This window comes from Schistocerca americana, chromosome 1, assembly GCF_021461395.2.
Source record: "Schistocerca americana isolate TAMUIC-IGC-003095 chromosome 1, iqSchAmer2.1, whole genome shotgun sequence".
NCBI classification, from domain to species: Eukaryota; Metazoa; Arthropoda; class Insecta; order Orthoptera; family Acrididae; genus Schistocerca; species Schistocerca americana.
Genome location: NC_060119.1, coordinates 870,134,431 through 870,159,278, shown reverse-complemented (window position 1 = coordinate 870,159,278; position 24,848 = coordinate 870,134,431). Strand labels below are relative to the sequence as shown.

Sequence of the window (24,848 nt, the reverse complement as noted above, 5' to 3'; positions counted from 1 at the left end):
AAGTAGCAAAAATGAGAACAGCGAGAAATAATTGGAACCACGAAGTAGATGAGGTTAAGGAATTCTGCTACCTAGGCAGCAAAATAACCCATGACGAACATAGCAAGGGGTACATAAAAAAAAAGACTAGCACTGGCAAAAAAAGCATTCCTGGCCAAGAGAAGTCTACTAGGTCTTCACGTGAGGAATAAATTTCTGAGAATGTCCGTTTGGAGCACAGCATTATACGGTACTGAGACATGGACTGTGGGAAAACCGGAACAGAAGACAATCGAAGCATTTGAGATGATGTGCTACACACTAATGTCGAAAATTAGGTGGACTGATAAAGTAAGGAATGAGGAGGTTCTCCGCAGAATCGACGATGAAATGAACATACGGAAACCACTGACAAGAAGAAGAGACGGGATGACAGGACATCGGTTAAGGCATCAGGGGACAATTTACATGGAACTAGAGAGAGCTATAGAGGGTAAAACTGTAGAGGAAGGCAAAGATTGGAATACATCCAGCAAATAATGGAGGACGTAGGATGCAAGTGCTACTCTGAGATGAAAAGGTTGGCACAGGAGAGAAATTTGCGGCGGGCCGCAACAAAGCAAACAGAAGACTGATGACTCAGAGAAAAAGTTACCCTCCAGTCTGTCACTTAGGAATGAACAGTATTTATGGAAAAACTGAAATTGTCAATATTTAATTCATATTTTATTCGGAAATTGTGATGCATAACATGCAACAGAGGGATGTTGTTGTAAAAAAAAAAAAAAACAAATAAAAATAAAACAATACAGATTTATGATATAGCCCCAGAAAAGGCAATTTCCTCAATAAAAATGTACAATAAAAAAAAGCAAAACAAAATATCAAACATCGGTTCAATACTTATACAAAACGTATGTTATTCACTCACAACTTTCGCATTTATCGATAGTAACAGGAGTCTCTTGTCTTTGATCCTGGTGAAGAACGTACTATTGAGTGCAAAATATATTTGTGTATGTAAATTGTACTTAAATCAAAAGTAGTTGCTTTGGTTACATAAAAGCGCAGGAGTTACGCGATCAACTAATTTTTATTACTTATAAAAAGTAACATATTCTGTAAGGACATAAAATACGCTACGGACGAACACCGAATGATATGTGGTCCTAATTACGTGCAAAAAAAAAAAAGGATCGTCGACTCCAATTTTCTCTCTTGCACATTTATTTATGTTTCTTTCCTTATCAATTCTACTAACAGTTCCGGAAACCCTACCATTTACTACGTCATTTATGTAGTGCACCAAAACCGCTGAACCGCAGTTTTTATAGAGCACATCACTACTCCATAGTCACACTCATCATTCCACCTCCATCATGACCGTGATCATTTTCATGAACCACCAGCTTCACCATTACAACGAACAGCCTCAACTCCTTGAATACACTGTTCCCCGTCCGATCATCTCCGTTAAGCAACGCCGGGCTTGACAGGTACTTCGGCGGGTATCCGCCCGGGTACGTGAAGCACTATTGGCAAATTACCCTTTGCTTTCCGCAGTGGGGAGGAGGATTGGTGGCCTAAAGTTCCTGATCACCACACTTCGCGCCGATGTGCTGGATTACATTCCAAATCTCTCCACAGTAGGAGTGAGAGGAGTAGGCTATTTACCGGCGCCGGGATCACTGTGTCCCTTCTCTCATCATCACACAATGCAAACATAACACCACACTTGATCCACATCCATTACAGTCACCTACACGTACAAGATACACTTAACACACAAATCTCACACTTCGTGAAGGAGAGGTGCCAGTCTGCGTGCAAGGTAGGAAGGACCTTTTCTATTAGATGGCTGAATGTCGCCCTCTGAGTCTCCCAGCCAGTCGTGCCATACGACTTCTGTTATTTAATTGCCATTACATCATAGCATCATTCACATTATGATCCGTGATTATATTTTAACTGTAATGCAAAATAATTAAAAAATATTAAAAATCTTAAATAGTATCCTCCAACGTGTTTTTTAAAATCATCACTCAGTGTCACCTGCTTTTAAGTAAAATCATATATATTTTTCAACAATAAGTGTGTGTTTTAAACCTAATTTTTGTCATTCGTTTTTATCTATTTTAAAACCTCTCTTCAATTTATGTAAACTTTGGCTGAAGAGAGGTTGTAGACTATCTACTGCCACCCGGCCCTACCGTGGGGCATTGAAATACACTGCGGGGAAAAAAAACTGCAGCGCTTTGTAGAGTGCCACCAGGGTATGACACGCGCATACTGAAATGATTTATTTGTCATCGTCATCAGTGACCAGATGGCGCTCAGGACGTCTGTGCGTGCGCCCTCTGTTTTGACTCTGCAACCAGTAACTGTGGTGAATTTGGAAGGGAAGAGTTTTTGCAACATTCATGCTAAGGCACATCCATGCCCCATCGATGAGTACGTACTCCGGTTAAATAGCTTCAGCTGTTTAAAGGGATTACATTGTGGGCCTGTTGCAAGCTCGATGAAAATATCGGCGGACTGCTGCACACGTTGGACGCAGTGTATCGGTGGTCTGTTGCCACTTTCAACAGTGGTTTGTGGAACATTGCTACAACTATAGACCGGGTTCTGAATGTCCGCGTAGCGCAGACACGCGTCAAGACCGACGCATTGTGCGAGCAACAGCGTCTGATCGAACATCATCCAGGGACGAAATACGGGCAAATGTTGCACATGCTGTGCCATCGGGACCATTGGGAACAGCCTGCTTGCAGCTGGACTAAGACTGCGTGCGCGTCTGGCCAGGCTACTATTGACACCTCTGCACCGCCAAGCACGACTGCTTCGGTGTCGTGACAGAGTCGACTGCAGAGTGGAGCAGCACGATGTTGTCTTCAGTGGTGAGAGTAGGTTCTGGTTGTGAGTGATGGACGCAACTACATATGGCCTATTCCAGGTGAGCTGCCTATTCCAGAGTGCATTCGCCCATGACACACAGGTCGTGTCCCAGGCTTCGTGGTCTGGGAGCCATCACTTACAACGCGCAGCCACATCTGGTCTTTCTGCAGGACAAAGTAAGCAGTGCGCACTACACTTCACAGCTTGTTATCATCGTGCTACTACCATTTCATCCACAGCAAGGTCACGTACTTTTTTAGTAGGACAATGCACGTTCATACACAGCTTGTGCGACGCAATGTGCACTTTGTGATGTAAAACTACAGCCCTGGCCGGAAGATCACCAGACCTCTCGCCAGTTGAACATCATGAAGCGGTAACTTGCTCGTCCTCCAGGGCCTACAACTTCTGTAGAATTGCAAGAAATGGCGCAAGATGCTTCCGACAGTCTATTACAGGATGCCATTTGGCATATTTATGGTCGTTGCAGGTGAGAAGAATACACCCCTGTGTTTCCGCCAGTGGACATGTGTGTTTCATTTGGTCAGAATTTCTTATCTTATACTCCTACTACGTCGACTTACCTATCACCTCACTTGTCAACAAAATGGTCTTGTCCTCGATGGTGTTGGATTTTTTTTGGTAGTGTACAATAAAGACAAAAAAAGTTTCTCTGCTTTGAAACCGTCGAAAAGTACTATGTAATATTGCTTACGCTCTTCAGGAGTGATTTTTTTAATTTAGCGTATGGCTAATACAGACATATCATAAAATTAAATTAGATATACATATGTACATATTTACACACGAGAAACTTAAGTTTGTCTTTACAACTGAATATCCAGTCCTTCAATCCAGCGCACTGCATCTGGAGTTGCTAGCAGGAAGCACCGTGATAGGCTCGAATCCTGCATTCACTGACAATGTGGTGAACAGTCTGGTATGGAGCCCCGCAGTCACAGGCTGGATTAGGCAGCTTCTTCCACTTAAAGAGAGCATCCCTGCATTGGCCATGGCTGGTACGGATTCTGTTGAGGGTAGTCCAGGTCTTGCGTGGTAGGTCGAATCCACTTGAAGTTTAGCACCTGAGATGTTTTGCAGGCGCACATCTGTCACTGCTTCCCACTGACATTTCCATTCTTCAAGGGGTTTGAAATCCTTAGCAACCTTGTCAGCAGCATCGCATTTAGTTGGATGGCATGATTGAAGTCCCTTACGATTTAAAAGTGGTAGGTCGGTATGCATGGGTAGGTTAGAATTCCTGGAGACCTCGTGGAATTCCCTCATAAGGGCAGGACATCTGGGTAGATCTGGAGGCATTACAACGGTTATCAGTGGAAGCCAATAAATTGGGGTAGATCTGATTGCGCCAGATATTATGCGCATTGTCGTATCCAGCTGGGTGTCAACAAACCTTGTATGATGACTGTTCATCCAAACAGGTGCACAATACTCAGCACTTGAGTACAACAACCCAGAGCTGAAGATCGCAGGGTAGTTGCTGAAGATCCCCAAGTAGTTCCGCATAGCTTATGGAGAATGTTGTTTCGACTCCTCAACTTTGGACCCATGTTAAGAAGGTGTTGTTTGAAGCATAGTCTACAGTCCAAGATGACACCAAGATATTTTGGGTTCCAATTATGACGAAGAATTCTGCCTCTGAAACTTACTTCCAGTTTTACGTTCGCCAACCGATTATTTAAATGGAAGCAACACACTTCTGTTTTACTCACACTGGGTTGGAGTCTCCAGACTTTGAAGTAATTATTTAATACAGACAGGTCATTAGTTAGAATCTCTTCTGTTGTCTTCATTTCCTGGTGTTGTACAGTCAGAGCCAGGTCATCGGCATAGCAGAATTTTCTCGACGAAGAGTTAGGTAGATCAAATAGATACAGATTGAACAGCAATGGTTAGAGAACTGATCCTTGGGGCACTCCGTTGTTTAGCTTCCTCCCCTTACTTATATTGCTTCCAGTGATTACCTGGAACTTCCAATCCCTTAGCAAGCTGTTAAGGAGTGATTAGTGATGTATCTGTGGATGCAGACAGGGTACACAATGTCAGAGATAATTGCTACGCTTACATGAGACATAACTTCCGAAGGACGAAAGCCGAATTACGGAAAGCGTTTTTCACGGTCGTGCTAACATGTTAAGAGCTAAAGCGGTCTCTTCTGAACAGCACGTTGCAAGGCATCCCGGATATGCTCAGTAATGTTCATGACTGCGGAGTTTGGTGACAAGCAGAAGTGTTTCAACTCTTAAGAGTGTTCCCGGAGCCACTCTGCTGCAATTCTGGACGTGTGGGGTGTCTCATTGTCCTGCTGGAATTGCCCAGGTCTGTCGGAATGCACAAAGGACATGAATGGATGCAGGTGACAAGACAGGATGCTTACGTATGTGTCGCTTGTCAGAGTCGTATCTAGACGTATCACGGGTCCAATATCACTCCAACTGCACAGGCCCCACACCATTGCAGAACCTTCACCAGCTCGAACAGTCCCCTGCTGGCATGCAGCGTCCATAGATTAATTAGTTTTTCTCCATACCCGTACACATCCATCCGCTCAATACAATTTGGAACGACACTCGTCCGACCAGCCAACATGTTGATGGCCCAGCATTGAAATCTGTAGCAATTTTAGGAACGGTTGCACTTCTGTCACGTTGAACGAATCTCTTCAGTCGTCGTTGGTCCCGTTTTTGCAGGATCTTTTTCCGGCCGCAGCGATGTCGGAGATTTGATGTTCTACCAGATCCCTGATATTCACGGTAGACTCGTGAACTGGTCGTCGGGAAAATCCCCACTTCATCGCTACCTCGGAGATGCTGTGTCCCATCGCTCGTGCGGCGAGTACAACACCACGTTCAAACGCACTTAGTTTTGACAACCTGCCATTGTATCAGCAGTAACTTGCGACGGATTTTTTTTACGCGCGTGCGTGCGATGCACCAGTTGCGATGGATTATACGTTGCTACTGCAATGCAATTTCTTTTATAATTTTTGTTCACCTACCTCTTTACAGCGGTAGGTCTTCGCACGTAAACCCCTGACTGCAGCTACTTACCAGACCACAGAAAAGCAGTGTTGAGGAAACTGTAACCTCATAGATACACGCCGAAGGCCGCTATAAGTAAAATTTGCTGAAAATTTTCTATGTACTTAAAGAAATGATTCGGAAAGGGGATGTCAGTCGTGGTTTAAACATGAAGTTCAAATTTAAACCTTCAATAGATCTTTATTGCCGTTAAGCAAGATCATCAGCCCACATTTGCGAAAATTACTAAAGTTTCTGCTCACAGTTATCACCATACCTAAAACAGCCAGAACTTTTACCTTCCCAAATTCCGAAATGGTTCAAATGGCTCTGAGCACTATGGGACTTAACTCCTGAGGTCATCACTCCTCTAGAATTTAGAACTACTTAAACCTAACTAACCTAAGGACATCACACACATCCATACCCGAGGCACGATTCGAACCTGCGACCGTAGCGGTCGCGCGGCTCCAGACTGTAGCGCGTAGAACCGCTCGGCCATTCCGGCCGGCCCAAATTCCGAAACCAATTACTTGTAACACAGTCAATGATCGGCCAATTTCTTCTGCACACGATATTCAGTGTTTGTCTTTAGTAAAAGTTTATGCTCGCCATAAAATACTCAGTAAGATTATACTCAGTACCGCCACGCTTTATAATTCAAAGTTCACTCGCGATTTTCGTCGGAACGAATTATCACAACACTCGAAAGTGTTCATAAACAGTTTCTGGCCACTACCAGATACCATTAACACAAGACCATAACGCGGAAGACATCCCAAGACTTCATCTTACACGTAATGCGAAAAGTCACATCCAGCATAACCGCCTCCAATCAAAGCTAGCTCGCGACTCCCCTCTCACTCTCCCACACTCAAACTATATCTCCTCGGTAGGCGGCCAACCGTCTCGCTTTTCATTGGCTGTCAGCACTTACGACCAATGAGAACTCACTTCTAGGGCGCGGCTCGCGCCAAAATCTAGCAAGCACCAACCACTTCTCTAGGCTCATTGACGTCATCAAATTAAGTAACACAAAACTCTCTAATTAAATAAACAAAACAAAATGAACTATAAGGTTTACTCTACATCTGGAAATTTATTATGTAGTCGCGAATGTTCTGGCTGTCTTATACATAAGCATACATACTTGGACATCCGACATTCATTAGTAGGGGAACCACTAGTGGATTCGTTCCCACGTTACAGAATTGGAACACTTGCCAGTTCCTGTAGAGAATTACACGAATGATTTTTAATAATGCCGAACGTCCCACATACTCTCAAGGACGCATTCTCATTCACACGCACCCTACCACACAATACACTTATTTACTTAGAATTCTTGAAATTATTATTATTATAGAAAAGTCACAGAGGTTTTCAGAAACTAAAAACGTTCCAAATTTATATATGAACACTGAAAGTGTTATCAGATCATCGTACATAGTCACTGAAGGTGAACTATTACATCACTGTATTTATTTAAATTCTTGACTGTCGGAAAATTACGTTTTTTTATGGAATTTTACTTACTTCCAAAATACACCTATTTTTGAACTCAGACTTTGACATATTGTTTGTTATCACAACAGAAGGTTGTACATCAAATATGACGTTCCTCAGGTTATTCCTTTATTAGTTATTAATATTTTTAGTTTCGTACAATGTAAGTGGCCTGCCAGCACTACTGCACTGCTTTCACACACGCAGCTGCAACAGATGGTCGTGAAGTCAGTCTGCAGGACACAACTCACCCGTTACTGACTGCACTTTACCGGCTTACACTGCAGCCTACATACATTGTGAAGTAAAGCTTTTAATAGACAAATGGGCGATCGCGCACTAGTTGCGACGCCACAAACTGACTTAGCAACTGCGCCAGGCACTTCTCTTATATAGGCTTGCTGACCGCAGCACCGTATTCTGCCTGTTTACATATCTCTGTATTTGAATATGCATGCCTATACGAATTTCTTTGGCGCTTCATTGTATATATATATATGCGTAGAACATAGGATTAATCTATTTTGTATATGAAACCAAATCCTGTCCTATGCGGAAGCTCGCAGAACTGTCCCATTAAGGCTGATGGGATGCTGCCGCTTGTCTAGCAAAGCTCAGAGTGTCTACAGACTAAAGCAGAATAAGGAAGACACGCCAACTGGAAGGCAAAGGGCGTGGTTTCTTAAGTATGATTCACCAGTTAACTACGGCAATTTTCTGTTCATGTTTCTACCAGAGCTTTAAAGGAAAGGTGCAAAAAACTGAATGAATTAACAGGGAACTGAGAAATAAAAATAGCTAAATAATAATTTCGCATCATGAGTTTAAGGTCAAGATACACATTTAAATTGCAAAATTACATTAGGAACAGCAACAAAAAGGTAATCACAGAAGATGTGGTTTTAAACACTTTCTTCAAGTTCCAATTATGTCATATAGTTATCGATGTGCCCACCGTCTACTGCAATACACATTTTCAGCCGCTGGTGCAAGTACTTCTGGACAGACTAGAAAGGTTTCTTTGACATCATTTCACTTGCTGCAACAGTGCGATGTTTGAAATTCTCTTGGGTTGCCAGCACATGTACACTGACTTCATTTTTTAGTTTACCCCAGAAAAAAACACCAGTAACGTTAAAGCAGACGAACGTCCAGGCCAGCTGAGAACGCCTTCACGTCCTATCCAGTAACCAGGAAACATCTAGTAGAGTGCTTTCCCAGCGACAAGCTACACCACTGGCCATTAAAATTGCTAACATTGCTACACCATGAAGATGACGCGCTAAAGACGCGAAATTTAACCGACAGGATGAGGAAGCTGTGATATGCAAATGATAAGCTTTTCAGAGCATTCACACAAGGTTGGCGCCGGTCGCGACACCTACAACGTGCTGACATGAGGAAAGTTTACAACCGATTTCTCATACACAAACAGCAGTTGACCGGCGTTGCCTGGTGAAACGGTGTTGTGATGCCTCGTGTAAGGAGGAGAAATGCGTACCATCACGTTTCCGACTTTGATAAAGATCGGATTGTAGCCTATCACGATTGCGGTTTATCGTATCGCTACATTGCTGCTCGCGTTGGTCGAGATCCAATGACTGTTAGCAGAATATGGAATCGGTGGGTTCAGGAGGGAAATACGGAACGCCGTGCTGGATCCCAACGGCCTCGTAGTCGAGATGACAGGCATCTTATCCGCATGGCTGAAACGGATCGTGGAGCCACGTCTCGATCCCTGAGTCAACAGTTGGGGACGTTTGCAAGACAACCACCATCTGCACGAACAGTTCGACGGTTACCCTTGACGCTGCATCACAGACACGAGCACCTGCTATGGTGTACTCAACGACGAACCTAGTTGCACGAATGGCAAAACGTCATTTTCTCGGATGAATCCAGGTTCTGTTTACAGCATCATGGTGTTGCATCCGTGTTTTGCGACATGGCGGTGAACGCACATTGGTACTGATTTCTCAGGATCTATGCACCCAAATTTCGTGAAAATGTAATCACATGTCAGTTCTAGCATAATATATTTGTCCAATGAATACCCATTTATCATCTGCATTTCTTCTTGGTGTAGCAATTTTAATGGCCATTAGTGTAGTATTGAACGGGTTTCCCAATGCGCTGATACCACACGCATCCGCATATTTCAAATCGTAAAACCTCGAGGATAGTTGGCAGAACTAATTTAAGAAGTCATGTGTATGTTCAGTGCAGCAAAGCCGGTCTTACACGACACACCGAACGCGTAGAAGTCATGTGTGGCCTGTCACCTACCAGCAGAGCGGGTGACGCTGCGATTTTAGCAGACTGTTTATCCGCCAGGGAGAAATAGGAAGCGTTATATTCGCCGCCTCCTTCCATGTACCATGGACCTTGTCGTTGGTGACGAGGCTTGCGTGCCTCAGCGATACAGATAGCCGTACCGTAGGTGCAACCACAACGGAGGGGTATCTGTTGAGAGGCTAGACAAACGTGTGGTTCCTGAAGAGGGGTAGCAGCCTTTTCAGCAGTTGCAGGGGCAACAGTCTGGATAATTGACTCATATGGCCTTGTAAAATTAACTAAAACGACCTGCTGAGATGGTACTGCGAACGGCTGAAAGCAAGGAGAAACTACACCCGTAAGATGTATGAGACAGGCGAAATACTCTCAGACTTCAAGAAGAATATAATAATTCCTAACCCAAAGAAAGCAGGTGTTGACAGGTGTGAAAATTACCGAACTATCAGTTTAATAAGTCACAGCTGCAAAATACTAACACGAATTCTTTACAAACGAATGGAAAAACTGGTAGAAGCCGACCTTGGGTAAGATCAGTTTGGATTCCGTAGACATGTTGGAACACGTGAGGCAATACTTACCCTGCGACTTATTATAGAAGATAGATTAAGGAAAGGCAAACCTACGTTTCTAGCATTCGTAGACTTTAGAGAAAGCTTTTGACAATGTTGACTGGAATACTCTCTTTCAAATTCTAAAGGTGGCAGGGGTAAAATACAGGGAGCGAAAGGCTATTTACAATTTGTACAGGAACCAGATGGCAGTTATAAGGGTGGAGGGGCATGAAAGGGAAGCAGTGGTTGGGAAGGGAGTGAGACAGGGTTGTAGCCTGTCCCCGATGTTATTCAATCTGTATATTGAGCAAGAAGTAAAGGAAACAAAAGAAAAATTTGGAGTAGGAATTAAAATCCATGGAGAAGAAATAAAAACTTGCAATGGTCAGGAAAGCGTTTCTGAAGAAGAGAGGTTTGTTAACATCGAGTATAGGTTTAAGTGTCAGGAAGTCTCCTGAAAGTATTTGTATGGAGTGTAGCCAAGTATGGAAGTGAAACATGGACGATAAATGGTTTAGACAAGAAGAGAATAGAGGCTTTCGAAATGTGATGCTACAGAAGAATGCTGAAGATTAGATGAATAGATCAGATAACTAATGAGGAGGTACTGAATAGAATTGGGGAAAAGAGGAATTTGTGGCACAACTTGACTAGAAGAAGAGATCTGTTGGTAGGACATGTTCTGAGGCATCAAGGGATCACCAATTTAGTATTGGAGGGCAGCGTGGAGGGTAAAAATCGTAGAGGGAGACCGAGAGATGAATACACTAAGCGGATTCAGAAGGATGTAGGTTGCAGTAGGTACTTGGAGGTGAAGAAGCTTGCACAGGATAGGTTAGCATGGAGAGCTGCATCGCCGGCCGTAGTGACCGTGCGGTTCTAGGCGCTACAGTCTGGAGCCGAGCGACCGCTCCGGTCGCAGGTTCGAATCCTGCCTTGAGCATGGATGTGTGTGATGTCCCTAGGTTAGTTAGGTTTAATTAGTTCTAAGTTCTAAGCGAATGATGACCTCAGAAGTTAAGTTGCATAGTGCTCAGAGCCATTTGAGAGCTGCATCAAACCAGTCTCTCAACTGAAGATCACAACGACAACAACAACAATATTCTGCCGTGGATCCGCGCAGAGAAATACGTGAGCTTCTGAATCCTTTTGGCTATTGTGCGAGATGTTCTACATAATTTTCAGTGAATGATTTCTTTGTATAGATACAATAATTAAACAAGTGATAATTATATTTTTTGTACTTCCATTGAGAAAATCTGTATATTTGTCTGCTATCTAATGATAGCTCCATACTGTACAAACGGAATTAAACAAAGAAAGTATAAGCATGCTTATTGAAGCATACAGCAAGGGAAGGTGTCTATATGAAACATTGCTTTATGAAAGGAAAAATGCCTCAGGAGACTAAAGAGAAGCTTGATAAAAATTACGGTGATTCTCAACCTTCGATTACAACAGTTTATAAGAGGTTTCAAAATTTCCGGAGTGGCCATATGGGCACAAGCGATGCTGAAAGTTCTGGACGCCCTGTGCAGGTTACGACTCCAGAAATCATTGAGAAAATCCATGATACGGTGATGGATGACAGAAGAGTTAAGGTGCGTGAGATTGCTAGTGCTGTGGGCATCTCGAATGAACGGGTACATAATATTTTGCATATAAACATTTGGACATGAGAAAGCTATCCACAAGGTGGGTTGCAAGGATGGTTTGCAGCTGTTCAGGAAGAATCCGCAGGACTTTAAGCGTCGTTTCGTCACTGTGGATGAACCCTGGATACATTACTATAGTCCTGAGACCAAAGAACAATCTAAACAATGGGTTATTCAAACGAGGAGGTGACTGCAGCAACTAATAGCTATTTTGCAGACTTGGACAATTCCTATTATTCGGAAGGTATCAGCAAATTAGAACAACGTTGGACAAAGTACATAAGTCTAATAGGAGACTATGTCGAAAAATAGAAAACGTTTACCCCAAACACGTAAGTAGTTTTTATTTTTTCACAGATTTTTCAAATGCTCCTCGTATCTTATTACGCCCCACTCTTCTGGTTACAAAACCCAGTTTTTCAACATAATCTCCGTTCAATGCGACGACCTTACGCCACCTTACTGGGAGGGCTCCTATGCCTAAATATTACCACTCTACTAGTCGATGTTGGAGCCAATGTCTTGCTGCATCAATAACCTCCCCATGTACTGCTTCCCGCGGAGTGCACCCATCATTGGGCCAAACAGATGGAAGTCGGAAGGTGCAAGATCCGGGCTGTAGGAAGAACGGTCCAATGAAGTTTTGTGAACTCCTGTTGGGCGCGCAGACTTATGTGAGGCCTTGCGGTGTCACAGAGAAGGAGAACTTCTTTTACATTTCTGTGGCGACGAACACGCTTAAGTCGGTTCTTTTTTTATTTTCTATTTCCTGAGGGTAGCACAGTATGCTTCGGAGTCGATCCTTGCACTGTGAGGGAAGACATCAAACAGAATTACCACTACAGAGTCCCAGAAGACCGTCGCCAGGACTTTACTGGCTGAGAATGGGGTTTGATTTTTTTTTTTCCTTCGGAGGAGAGGTGGCGTGTCGCCACTCCATCAATTGCCGTTTTGTTTGTGGTTCGAAGTGATGAACCATTTTTCATCGCCTGTCACGACAAAAACTGTTACGATCAGCCTCTTAACGCGAAAGCAATTCCATACAGATATTCCTTCGTTGCTGTTTACGGTCTTCTGTTAGGCAGCGAGGAAACCAGCGGGCACACACCTTTGAGTATCCTTACTGGTGTATCAACACTACGAGCAGACACATCTAGTTGAGCAGCGAGATGTTTGATTGAGACCCGTCAATCACCTCGAATGAGAGTGTCCGCACCTTACAACATGACGGGAGTCACAGCTGTGTGCGGGAGGTCGGCACGTGTACGATCGGACAAAACTGCGGGACTTTGTTCTGATAATGACAGATGCTTCGCCCAACGACTCACCGTGCTTTTGTTCACTGCCAGGTCTCCATAGACATACCGCAAGGGCCTATGAATATCTGCGATGCTCTGACTCTCTGCCAAAAGAAACTCAGTGACAGCTCTCTGCTTGGACCGCACCTCCGTCACAGATGTAATTTTGAAGGCTACGTCACCCATCGGAACTTCATGAAACGATAGGGACTGAACCGAAAATTTTCCACGACCTTCCGTGACAAATTCCGAAACTGACCGAGAAAAAAATGTGTTGAATTTATAATTGAACAACCATCGTATATTTAATCTTTCTTGTTTTGTCAGAGCCATTTTTTTTTCAAAATAGCCAGCACTCGACACACGTGAACGATACAGAGACAATGAAATCTGTATTTCATTTGTTATCTTTTTCATACAGGTATCCCAGCAGTGCAACATTATTTCCTTGTTATCCAACGTCACTTATTTCCTTGTTCGGGTATGAGGTCGCGAATATTTGTATAAAACAACAATCTATTTCATGTTTGAAATAGATAAATCTGAAGTTACAAATATTGTAATCACTCCGAAACTAGTAAATGGACTCTGAAGCGTGAAACGCCACTGAATTATTCTTTTTTAATACCTAAGACACTAGCAGCAGAAATTACTACAGCTCCATTTGAAAAAGAGAAGTTGATACAGTTATCTGTTATGAATACACAGAATGACCCAAAAGTTAATCAACATTTGAAAATTCAATACTTCACGGAATAATGTAGGTAGAGAGGTAAAAATTAGCACACGTCCTCGAAATGACACGAGATTTTTTGAAACCAAAAATGATGTACAAAATGACCAGCAGATAGTGCTTCATATCATACAAAAGCACTAATAAGCATAACAATTGATTTTTAGCAAAGACGATGTTCTTCATAACAACGATCAGTATGTCGGCCGTCACCTATCAACAATACCTGTAGTCGAGGGACGATACTCTGAATAGCACTGTACAGCGTATCAGTAGGTATGGTGAGTAACTGCCGTCGGATGTTGTGTCTTTCAGCATCCCTAGAGCTGCGACTTCATGGGGACCTAGGAGGCCAATCATGACAGAATTGACGGCTCATCATGCGATCCTTACCAAACGATGTGCCCAAGAGATCTTTCACACGTGTAGCAATATGGAGTGGAGCACCATCTTGCATAAAAGTTGTACCTTCCAGCAAGTGCTTATCTGCCAGGTTAGAAAGGACTCGATTTTGTAACATATCGACGTACCTCGCACCAGTCACGCTGACAGTTTGAAAAGCAGCACCCTACATTTCCTCAAAGAAAAGGGGTCCGATCACGATTTGATGTGGTAAATCCACAACACACCATGATTTTCACGCCATGCAGTTGTGGATGTTGACAGACCCTCGAAGCATGAAACTGGCTTTGTCGGTCCAAGGGGGCCCCTATCAGGGGGCAAGGGGAGGCCATGGCCTCCGAAATCGGCTTTGTCGGCCACCCGCCTCCCCTTGGCTCTCAGGGGAAGGAAAAAATATAGTTTAGCCCGTTTATTTGCCTTTCAATTAAATGATTTAAAAGTAGTATTACGCGCGTTTTTAATAAAGTCGGAACTGCAACTTCTTTATGGCTACTTGCAAGTCGCCATTCATTTTCCAGAATATTAAAAACACTTCATGCACCCCCCCCCCCCCCCCCCCGCCGGCCGGCGGGGTGGCCGAGCTGTTCTAGGCGCTACAGTCTGGAGCCGCGCTACCGCTACGGTCGCAGGTTCGAATCCTGCCTCGGGCATGGATGTGTGTGATGTCCTTAGGTTAGTTAGGTTTAAGTAGTTCTAAGTTCTAGGGGACTGATGACCTCAGATGTTGTCCCATAGTGCTCAGAGCCATGTGAACCACCACCTCCCCTCCCCCTCCCCAGCCCCTACAAACTATCATATGGGTGCTCTTTGCGTTGGTCCACAACGCATTAGACCATCAGTCGTCATCTTCCCCATTTTTTGAAGTGCCCACACCGCAAATGCTCTCTGCATCACAAAATAAGTAGGTAACAGTTCATGATGATGCTAGATTTCGCACTGATATAGCACTGGAGACTACGCTTTAGTGCTCTCCAAACAGTAGCGTGTGGAAGGCCAGTGCGACGTGCGACTTAATGAGTGATGGCTTCACTACGTGGACATGATACCGCTAATGTCTCCATTTCTTTCTAAATTGTCAGATTAGCGGTAAAGGTCGCCCACTACTTGGACTCCATACGCTAACAGCTCCGTAGAGGGCGACATTCCTCTCTGGATACTCAGCGAAAAATGTGAGTCCTCGAAAGCGAATACTTGTCGCTATTCGTCAGTCACGTAGTTTCAGTAACGTTGATACCATACAGACACTATAAAACTGTTCCGGAGCCCCATATGGAGCAGGGTTCTTTGAAGTGTTGCAGACACAACACTGGAAAACACTTGCCTTGCAGACCAATGAACATTTCACATTAAAGTGTCACACGGTTTTTGCGTATTGCACAGTCAATGGTCGCATCCAACATCTACAGAATGTAGAGTTGGACAGTTTCCAAGACAGCTACCTTCGACCTCAGAGCTGAATTTTTCACACTTTTTTCCTGTTCTGAAATAATGTTACACCTAGCCTAAAACCCAACTATTATTGCTTTCCGAAATATCACTGTAACAAAATTGAGAGCAATGATACAATTTTTTCGTGTTCCGTGAGGTTTAAATATTGCAGCCAGGTGACGTTGACGTCATGCCGCGATATTTCGGCTGACAACCAGGCAGCCATCTTCAAGGGCGTTTTACGTTGGAGATTTTTTCATTATTATTTTTTGAACTGCTCGCAGTGCGGACGAGCTGGCAGCAACAAATAATCACTCTTGAGACAAAAAACATTTAAAATTTTGGATCGGTTTAATATTAAGAAAAAATTCCGGATAAGTGTGAGTAGGAGTAGCGCACCGAGGGTTCCACACATTTTGAATATACATAGTTCATCCATCCCTATACCGAGAATCTACTATTTTTACCTGTTATTGGTGCCGATACTGGCAAGATATCGGACCCAGGAATTCCCTAGACTTCCGCGAATGACTTAAAAATTATTTTTGTCGTGTGACATAATTACAGCTTAACAGTTCTCAGATCTGTTCCTGTGCTTGTTCTGTGAAATCTTACTTCCTTCCGAATTTCATGATTCTAGGTCAACGGGAAGCACCGTACAGGTTTTTATGAGTGAGTTTGAGAGTGTCAAAATATGTGACATAAATGGCCGTATCTTTATATCTTTAGATTGCAGTGACTTAGAAGCTTCAAGTTTTTACAGCGACGGGGGACTGTAGTCGTTAGTATGTGACATAAATTCCAACTTGATACGTCTATTCTTTCCCGAGATAAATTATTTTTATCGGTTTGACAGACGTGACTAGCAGAGAGAAGAAAATCGAAGTGGTGTATGATGTCACAATACAGGAGACTTCCATCAGTCGGGACTTTAATTTATTGAAATTAAATATTTTAGAATAATTCCTGTAACACAATTCTTATTATAGTTTCTGAACAATATACCGATATATTTCTCTAAACGTGAAACAGTTTCTCGTTTATTCCCTGTAGTCGTCACAAAAATGCAAAATGTCTATTGGATGACGAAAACATGCATTTTCCTTAGACTTGGCACAAAAGAAAAATTAATGCTTTCACACTCTCCGCAGTAATAACTAGTTTTATTTAGAAAGGACTAGAATAGAGTAAGAAATGGTCGTGGCCATTGTTCTGAATACTGTGTTGCGTACCAAGCATACTTTGCCAAATTCGTAAAATGTGGTGATGCAAACCGACAATACAGAAATGACTGAAGTTTAACAATAGTGTTCCGCTTGTAAAGCTGAAACGACAAAAAGCTATTTTTTATGAAGAGGCTAAATCACAGTATTAGTTCCGGGTATAATGAGAATTATATTAACAGTCCTCTCGTCGTCCTTCTAAAAACATAGGTGTCGGTGTGAGCAGACCAACAGCCCAACGAATTGTTCTCTGAAAGTGGTAAGATGTTTCGGATGTAACTCTGGAAATTATTCCCTCGCATTAATCCAGGTTTTCCTGCATCGCTTACAAGACTTCTGCAAATAAACAGTAACTTTTTAAAAAAATTGTCTTAATTTACCTCGATGTTCCTGAAGACGGAGATAAAGCTGTGGAAACTGGTATTGTTGTGAATGAATGTGTCATAGCATTCATAAACTGCAGAAGTGACTCTTTCAGTGGTTCCCAACTTTTCTTACACCATTACCCAAGTGCAATTCCCCACACTATCAGCAACTTCACCGCCTAACTAAACTGTAGAATGAAAGACCTGGCTTGGAATACTTTTATTTTTTAAATGATGAAAGATGAATGACATTGACATTGACATGGAAGTTTGTGTGTGTGTGTGTGTGTGTGTGTGTGTGTGTGTAAAATGGTGAAGGAATTCGTGCTGCATCAAAAATGCTACTCACAACTCCTCCTCAAAAAAGGAAGATAACTATCCACAGTGATGGTAGGCACTTGTTACAAAACATACTTCCCCCCGTTACTCCTCTCCATTGCGGCATTTGCTTGATCTGCACACTGCAACACCATACGCACTGTTCGTAAATCACTTGATTGCACTACTTACTTCTGAAATTGCATGGAAGACTACAGGCTGTAAATGCTTTGTGTCTTACCAAAACCATTAATAGTAATAATAGTAATAGTAATAATAATAATAATAATAATAATAATACTGTTACAGAATTATAGTTGCCCTTATGTAGTGATTGCTGTGTTGTGCTGTCAGGTAATTCATTTATCTGTTTCAACGTAATTTCTGGATTATTGCAGTTACTATCTGCAACTTGGAGAAGACATTTGCACGAGTGCACTGGACTTGCGGCAAGTTTTGGAAGGCGACAGGCGACTATGAGTTTACGCCCTGACAGCAATGGCTTTAACCAGTAAACCTTCCACTTGACCACCTGGCCCAAGCGTCTGCTAGACTGATTTTGCCCTTTGACTGGGTTTGTTGTTGGTAGCCTGCATTAGAGGTTATCACATTTATCAGAATCTAAATGAACTTGAGTCCTGAAATGATACTAATGAAATGGTGGCCCTGTCCTTATTTTAGTCACGTGTTGATGGATGATTAATATATAAACACAGGATTGATCCTCTATAAAAGTTATGGCACAAGTTTGTTGATTAAAAATAGGACGAAAAATACATGTCAATTGTGATGACAAATAAACATGAACTGATTGCAGTACGAATATGCCACAAACAGCTCACACTTCTCTAGGTGGCGGCTGGTTAGAAAAGACTTAGGTTTTCCTGATTGAACTATTTACTCTGGCTCAAACCTTGGATAATGCATCTGAAATTATCTAACACTGAATAAATGTTGATGAATCTATTCTACACAGAAGATATGCTATGTTGGTGCAGGTGAGAACAAGTGGCAAGACTGTGATCCGTTTGCCCTACAAGCTGGAGCAGCGATACAATACCCCTTTCCTCGATGTGTGGCGCTGTCTCAGGTGACGGTCGTCATTAAAGTGTCTGCAGAACAGCGATTTGCGGCGCCGGTAATTCGCCATTGTGGACACAAAACACGCAAAAATCACGTCTGGTGATCTGTTAGACGGAACGCAATTACTCTAGTTGAACTCTGAAATCTTGACAGATTCCAACACGTGACACTTCCGTTTGCCGATCATACCATGGACCAGTACGGCAGTGCACACAATGAGATCAAATGTGAAGATGGCAGACCTGCAGCAAATAAGATTGCCCTCGACACAGCGAGTTGTCCGAGATGACTGAAGTCTAAAATGTCGGTACAGTTAAGTCCTCACCCACCTCAAGGAGAAGTGTCTCAAGTGCAACCCACTCAAAAGAAAACTCAGAACCAGAATCCTCTGCAGACTGGAGTCCGAGCCAGAAAACCCTGTTTTTCCTCTTCTCACTTTCCATCAAACATCAGTAAATTCCATAAAAGCACTCCTGCAACTGCCCCTCAAGGGTTTTGTGCCTGTCACAAGATTCCACAAGCTCCATGTCTCCCCTCTAACACGTCTGCTCTACTCCTCCCCAATCCTAATCCTTCTCTTTTCATAAGAAGTAGCCAATCCCTGACTCGCAAATTCCTATGCAGAGAGCGTGTTTTGAATTTCTGTTTAGCTTTAAAATTGATGGAGATCATTATCTGGACAGTCCAAGCATTACTGCGTGCTTGACCAGGGGTTCTGGCTAAACTAAGTGAAGTACATTTGTGTCCCAACATAGGTCATTTCAGAGCCACCATCAAAGTTGCGTTCCTTCTAAAATTGTTTTGAAGGCCTGAGGATTCAATGAACATGGAAACTAGTGAATTTTTATGGCCACCATCCCTGCTCACAAAGGGTGTTTACAACACTGTTGTAATGCATTGGCCAGGCGACCTAGATTTCCCTCTCATCTCTGCTCCTGCTGTGGCAAGAGGCACCAAACAGGTGGGCAGTTTTTCTGCCTCTTCGACTGAATTAATTGTGTGCACACTGGTGCAAGATATTCTTGGGCCCATCATTCTATACCCGGTAAGTGCTTTGAGATGTTCTTGTCCCTAATAGCTGCATATGGCTTTCAAGCCCCATACATCCACTGCAAGATGGACTGTTAAATAACCAAACTGCTTGCTTGTTCTCAAATCCAGAAGATACTATTCGAAGGAGAGCCACCATAAAGATCCCACATGCATTAACAATGTACACACTCTCATCAATGCCTGCTCATGCTGATGGCTTCCCGTTGTCTCACAAAAATAATGTCTAGGGTATAAAATCAACATTATATTGCACCCTTGAATATGGAGAACTGTGAGAGCGTGACTCATCCTCTCCCCCATTTTCTTGAGATATTTAGTGTTTCTTGTGTATATATCTCACATGTATGATCAGCAATCTACAGGACAAAGCACAACATATATGTGTAGCGGGTGGACTATGTGACGAACCTGTAACTACCATCGTATTAATGCATACTACTCAGAAAAGTAATTATTTGGGGACTTAAATAATCAGTATTAGAGTCTTACAAAATTGTGATAATAGTAATGATCTTTAGAAAATAGTTCAGTTTTGTGACTGAAACAGAATTGAGTCGTTCAGTTTTTACCCCTAAGAAAATTTCGTTTTGCCCCCAGTTTGGGAACTACTGCTCTAGTCTTTGTTTCGCTCAAAATTATAAAGGGCGGTTTACACGAAACCTGATTGATTGGCTTTATACACAGCTTTTAGGGGATAACAAGAAGCTTCGTCTTCATGACAGCTATGAATTTTAACGTATTACCTGTTAGTGAATCTCCTCTACAAGTTTAGTTGAGGTAAACTTCGTAATCCTGGAAATCTGTTATTATCATAGCACATGTGATACAAAGTGCCCAGTGCCATCGATCTTCTCTTTCAAACAGTTCCAAGCCTTTCAAATAGCTTTTCTTTCACACTTTTGTGAGTTTTATTCTGCCACATATTTTGTACTTCATGTAACACTTTCTTCCATTTATAAGATTCATATTCAGATTATACGACACGAAACCAGCTTTGCACGTGACTTAAGTGTATCCTACCTCCTTCGTTTAACCAAAATTTTTATAGAATTTTCTCATTGAAAGCTGTTAATGTACATGTTTTCTTTGGGTTTGGAAGGTATTCTATTTTTCTTCTGGACTTGAATTAGCACAACCATCATCATTTGAACCACAGATCATGGAATTGTCCAAGATATGTCCTGTTTGTTCTAATGTTTCCATGATTTCTAATGAAATGTTGACATCATTGGAATGACGGGCCATGAAATTAACTAGCAAATAATGCATATGAAGGTCTTCTGGAGAAGCAGGTTACTTCAATTGCACATCATGTTCTTCATGTTACTTCTCTGCAAGGCTGAAAGCATTAATTGCATTCCACATTACTATGGAACTCTGGGTTCTGCACAGAGGCAGATGCTATGAGCAAGCATATATGAAGAAGTCAAAAAGAAAATTAATTCAGTTTTATCCTCAGTGTTAACACTTAGTGATACTGCAAAGGCAACTACTAATTATTATTATTATGGATAATAAATGCATTGCAGTTTCAAGTGAATAGTAACTGTTAACAAATGTATCATTGAAACTATTAGTGGAAACTGAAACACACTTTACTAATTAAGATCATGTTGTGTCCTGTTACCTGTTTACTGATGTGCTGTCAACCAATGGCATGTGACCGGTGTGTTGTGCATGCAGCATGCACTGTTTGTTACAGCTTAGGCAGGGGTGTGCATTTCTACAACTGCCTGGTAAGCAAGGCATTTGGCATATTTCAACATTAAAAAAAAAAAAAAAATACTTGTTATCTTAGCAGCTAAAATTTTGATGGTGTGTTTCTTTTGATGTATTTTTCCTGCATAAAACAATTTCAGGGCATCTTTCGACATTTCATACTGGATAGTTCCCTTGTAAGTGGGCACATGTTGATTGTAACAGTCATCTATGATTACTTTGTAAAGTATGTATTAAAACTGTAATGTTTGTTATTAAGATCGGTCACTGCCAGTGCAGCCTCAATATGTGAGACTTCAGAATGAACCAGTCGGTCCAAAACTAGTTTCGAAACATACATACTGCAACTGTGATATATTTGTTTACAAACACTTCATGAAACACCAGTAAAAAGAAGGCTGTGATGGTCCTGTCCCAACAAATTGAAAAAAAGTAATCATTTTTTTAAAAGTATACATGAAGCACTTGTTTATGACTTAAAATAAGACCACATGGTGAATTTTTAATAACTTCATGGGAAGAGTATTTGTACAATAATTAATAGACTTGGCGATGTTCTATGAAAATGATCATATTTACAATAGAAAGGATGATTGCTACAATGGCGTGCTTAGTGAGCCATAAGAGATCCTGTGAAGGTAGCCATATTGGAGGTAAGAGGATAGGATATGGTGTTCCAAGATTGGGTTTTCCATCTTATGTGTGGGGTTCAAAGATGCTATGGGAATAAAAGGTGAGAGGACTGGATGAGCTGGAACATGTTAGACAGATGCAGAAGACAAGGTGGAGTGCACATCTCTTAAGAATTTTAACACAGACAGCTCATCAGTCATTTTATGTAGCTCCTTTACCAGCACACATCATAAGCTGTGCACTGTAGAGACCATATCTAAGAAACATCCATAAAAATATATGTGATCATTTTATTTCATATCTGCACAGTTTATTGTCCCATGAAAACTGTTTTCTACAATATGAATCAAAATGATAGTGTGATGGATGGCCTAGAGAATGGACACTATGATACATGTATAGGGTGGTGATTCCCTAGACTGAGGATGGAACCACAAGCAACCATGACTGTGTTTGAGATTGATGTCGAAATACTTTTAGTCACTGAGTGTTTGTGTTACAGGAATGCGATTCGGGCTGATGTCAGCGAAGGCTGGTGTTGCACACGTGCTGTCACAGTTTGAAGTGTCTGTGGCAGCAGATACACCAGTGCCACTCCCAATGGCAACCCGCGGCATTGTCGCCTCGACCGTGGGTGGCGTGCCACTCAGGTTCCGGAGTGATCCACTAGTGGAGCTAGCACTCTCTGTCTGACATTGTCGAAGATGCTGTCAGCCACTTGCAAATGTATTCATTTGTTACTTATCTGGCAATAAATACCATTTACTGATATTGAAAAGTATTCTCACTAACTACTAACTCACTCTGATAGTTGACTGGTCAAGTTGTGAAAAGAGAGATAAAAATTAAATGCTTTCCTTAGTAAAAATCCCATTACCTACCACAATGTTTTCTGGACATCAAGTCCCTCCAAATTCTAGAGCTTCTAGCAAATCCTTGACTGTTTAGCACTTTTCTTCACTTGTTACATTGCTTATCCCCCCCATAACTGAATCCTTTCATCTACATAACCATAACCTACTTCAGACTGTTTTTTCTACATCCGAAAATCATTTTCAGTGTTAACAGAATATCTCCCTTACCCTCTACCCCGCATCAGACCGTGGCTGGTGAGTGGAACACAGTCATGTTGGTTGTAATAAGAATAAACTGGTAAAGATGAGATATTTCCTGATTGCAGTTTTCAAACTTCATGCTGAATCTTGCAGTCGAGTTGCTCAGGCTACAAAAAGATTTTATTATTAACTAAAACCACGTTTCCACAGTATTGCAACAAATCAATCTAACTATAACAAATCTGATTTTTTATGCTTTAAGTGTGCATCTGTTTCCTGTAATATCTCTTGAGCACATATAGACTACTGTTGTTTGTATAGTGTTAAGTTTGTTGTGGTGCAGAGAGAAAATGAAATCCAACATTACTAACTCCCTACGTATAGTGCCATGCAAACCATTTAACTCAACATCCCATATCTCACATGCTATCACACGATGACAAACTGCTGACGACTGAGATGTCAGGCAGGACAATGTTGCATGATCTGGTGATTAGAAATTACATGCCATCCTGGTTTTCCCAACTGCCTAGTAATGAAAACAGCATTAGAACCACAAGCATCACCACAATAGTTACTGTTACTTAGCTTGACCATTGAGACAGTCAATCCATAAAATAAATTTGAACTGACTTACTTTCTACAAATTTTAATTATGGATGCAGATATTGCAAAACAGTTCGAACATTTGAAACCAATTGCATTATTAAACAAGTTTCAAATGAACATTTCAGTTCAAATTTATATACATAGGCAATGCATTTTTTTCTGCTATTACACTATATGGTTACCAGCATTCAGCACGTCACATAGAAATTAATGGAAAATTGTTACTAAGCATACAACCATATCTCACTCTGCGTCATAAAGCTGGCCCTGGGTGAAAAAACTGTAAACTCACTTGGCATGTGACTGCAGTAGACACAGGGACTAGTGAACCTGGCAACACTTCACAATTGCTAAATATGTATTTGAATCGCATGTATGTTGTAACCTTGTTATCCCGCCCTCCCTCTATCCATCTCCTCCTCCCTCTGTGTGTCCATCTCCTATTCCTTCCCCTCTCTCTGTCCATCACCTCCTCCTCCCCCTTTCTCTGACCATCTGGTTGTTGGCCCTCTCCATATCCATTTCCTCTCCCTCCCTCTGTATACATCTGTTTTTCCTACTTCACTCTGACATTGAGTCTTGTTTATAATTATTACCTTCGAAATTGAAATTGCTTTTAGTGAAAGAGTAAATCAGTTGGGATCATTGGTATAAGGAGTATGAAAGACATCTCTAGCTACGGGATCTGCAAGGAAAATAGCTTCAGTGATAGTATTTCATGTACTATAGTTTTCATCTGCGAATGGGTACGATGACGTAGTTTCAAATGATTCAGATTCCACAGTAGTATTCTAACCATAAGCCAAAGAGCCATAAATAAAATGTTCATCTTTTCAGTTACAACTAACTGCAAGGAAAAGAAACAAAACCACAGATAGTTGTATATACAATACTTGTTTATATTTATATATAAGGAGAAAGAATAAATATGTGATAAATATTTTTCTAATGCTTTAAATGCCCTCCTTTCATACTCAAAACTTGTTGCAACAAGAAAAATGAATTGC

At 41.8% G+C, this 24,848-nt stretch overlaps 1 protein-coding gene across 1 annotated transcript in view; it reads left to right on the top strand.

Annotated features, from left to right (window-relative positions):
- LOC124547093 (cytochrome P450 6k1-like) overlaps positions 1-22,948 on the top strand; it is a 165,896-nt gene extending 142,948 nt beyond the window's left edge. The window contains exon 9 of the mRNA XM_047125084.1: positions 22,680-22,948. Within this exon, the coding sequence (XP_046981040.1) occupies positions 22,680-22,870 (191 nt within the window). The 3' untranslated portion in view covers positions 22,871-22,948. The remainder of the gene's footprint in view (positions 1-22,679) is intronic.
- The last annotated feature ends 1,900 nt before the right edge of the window (positions 22,949-24,848 follow it).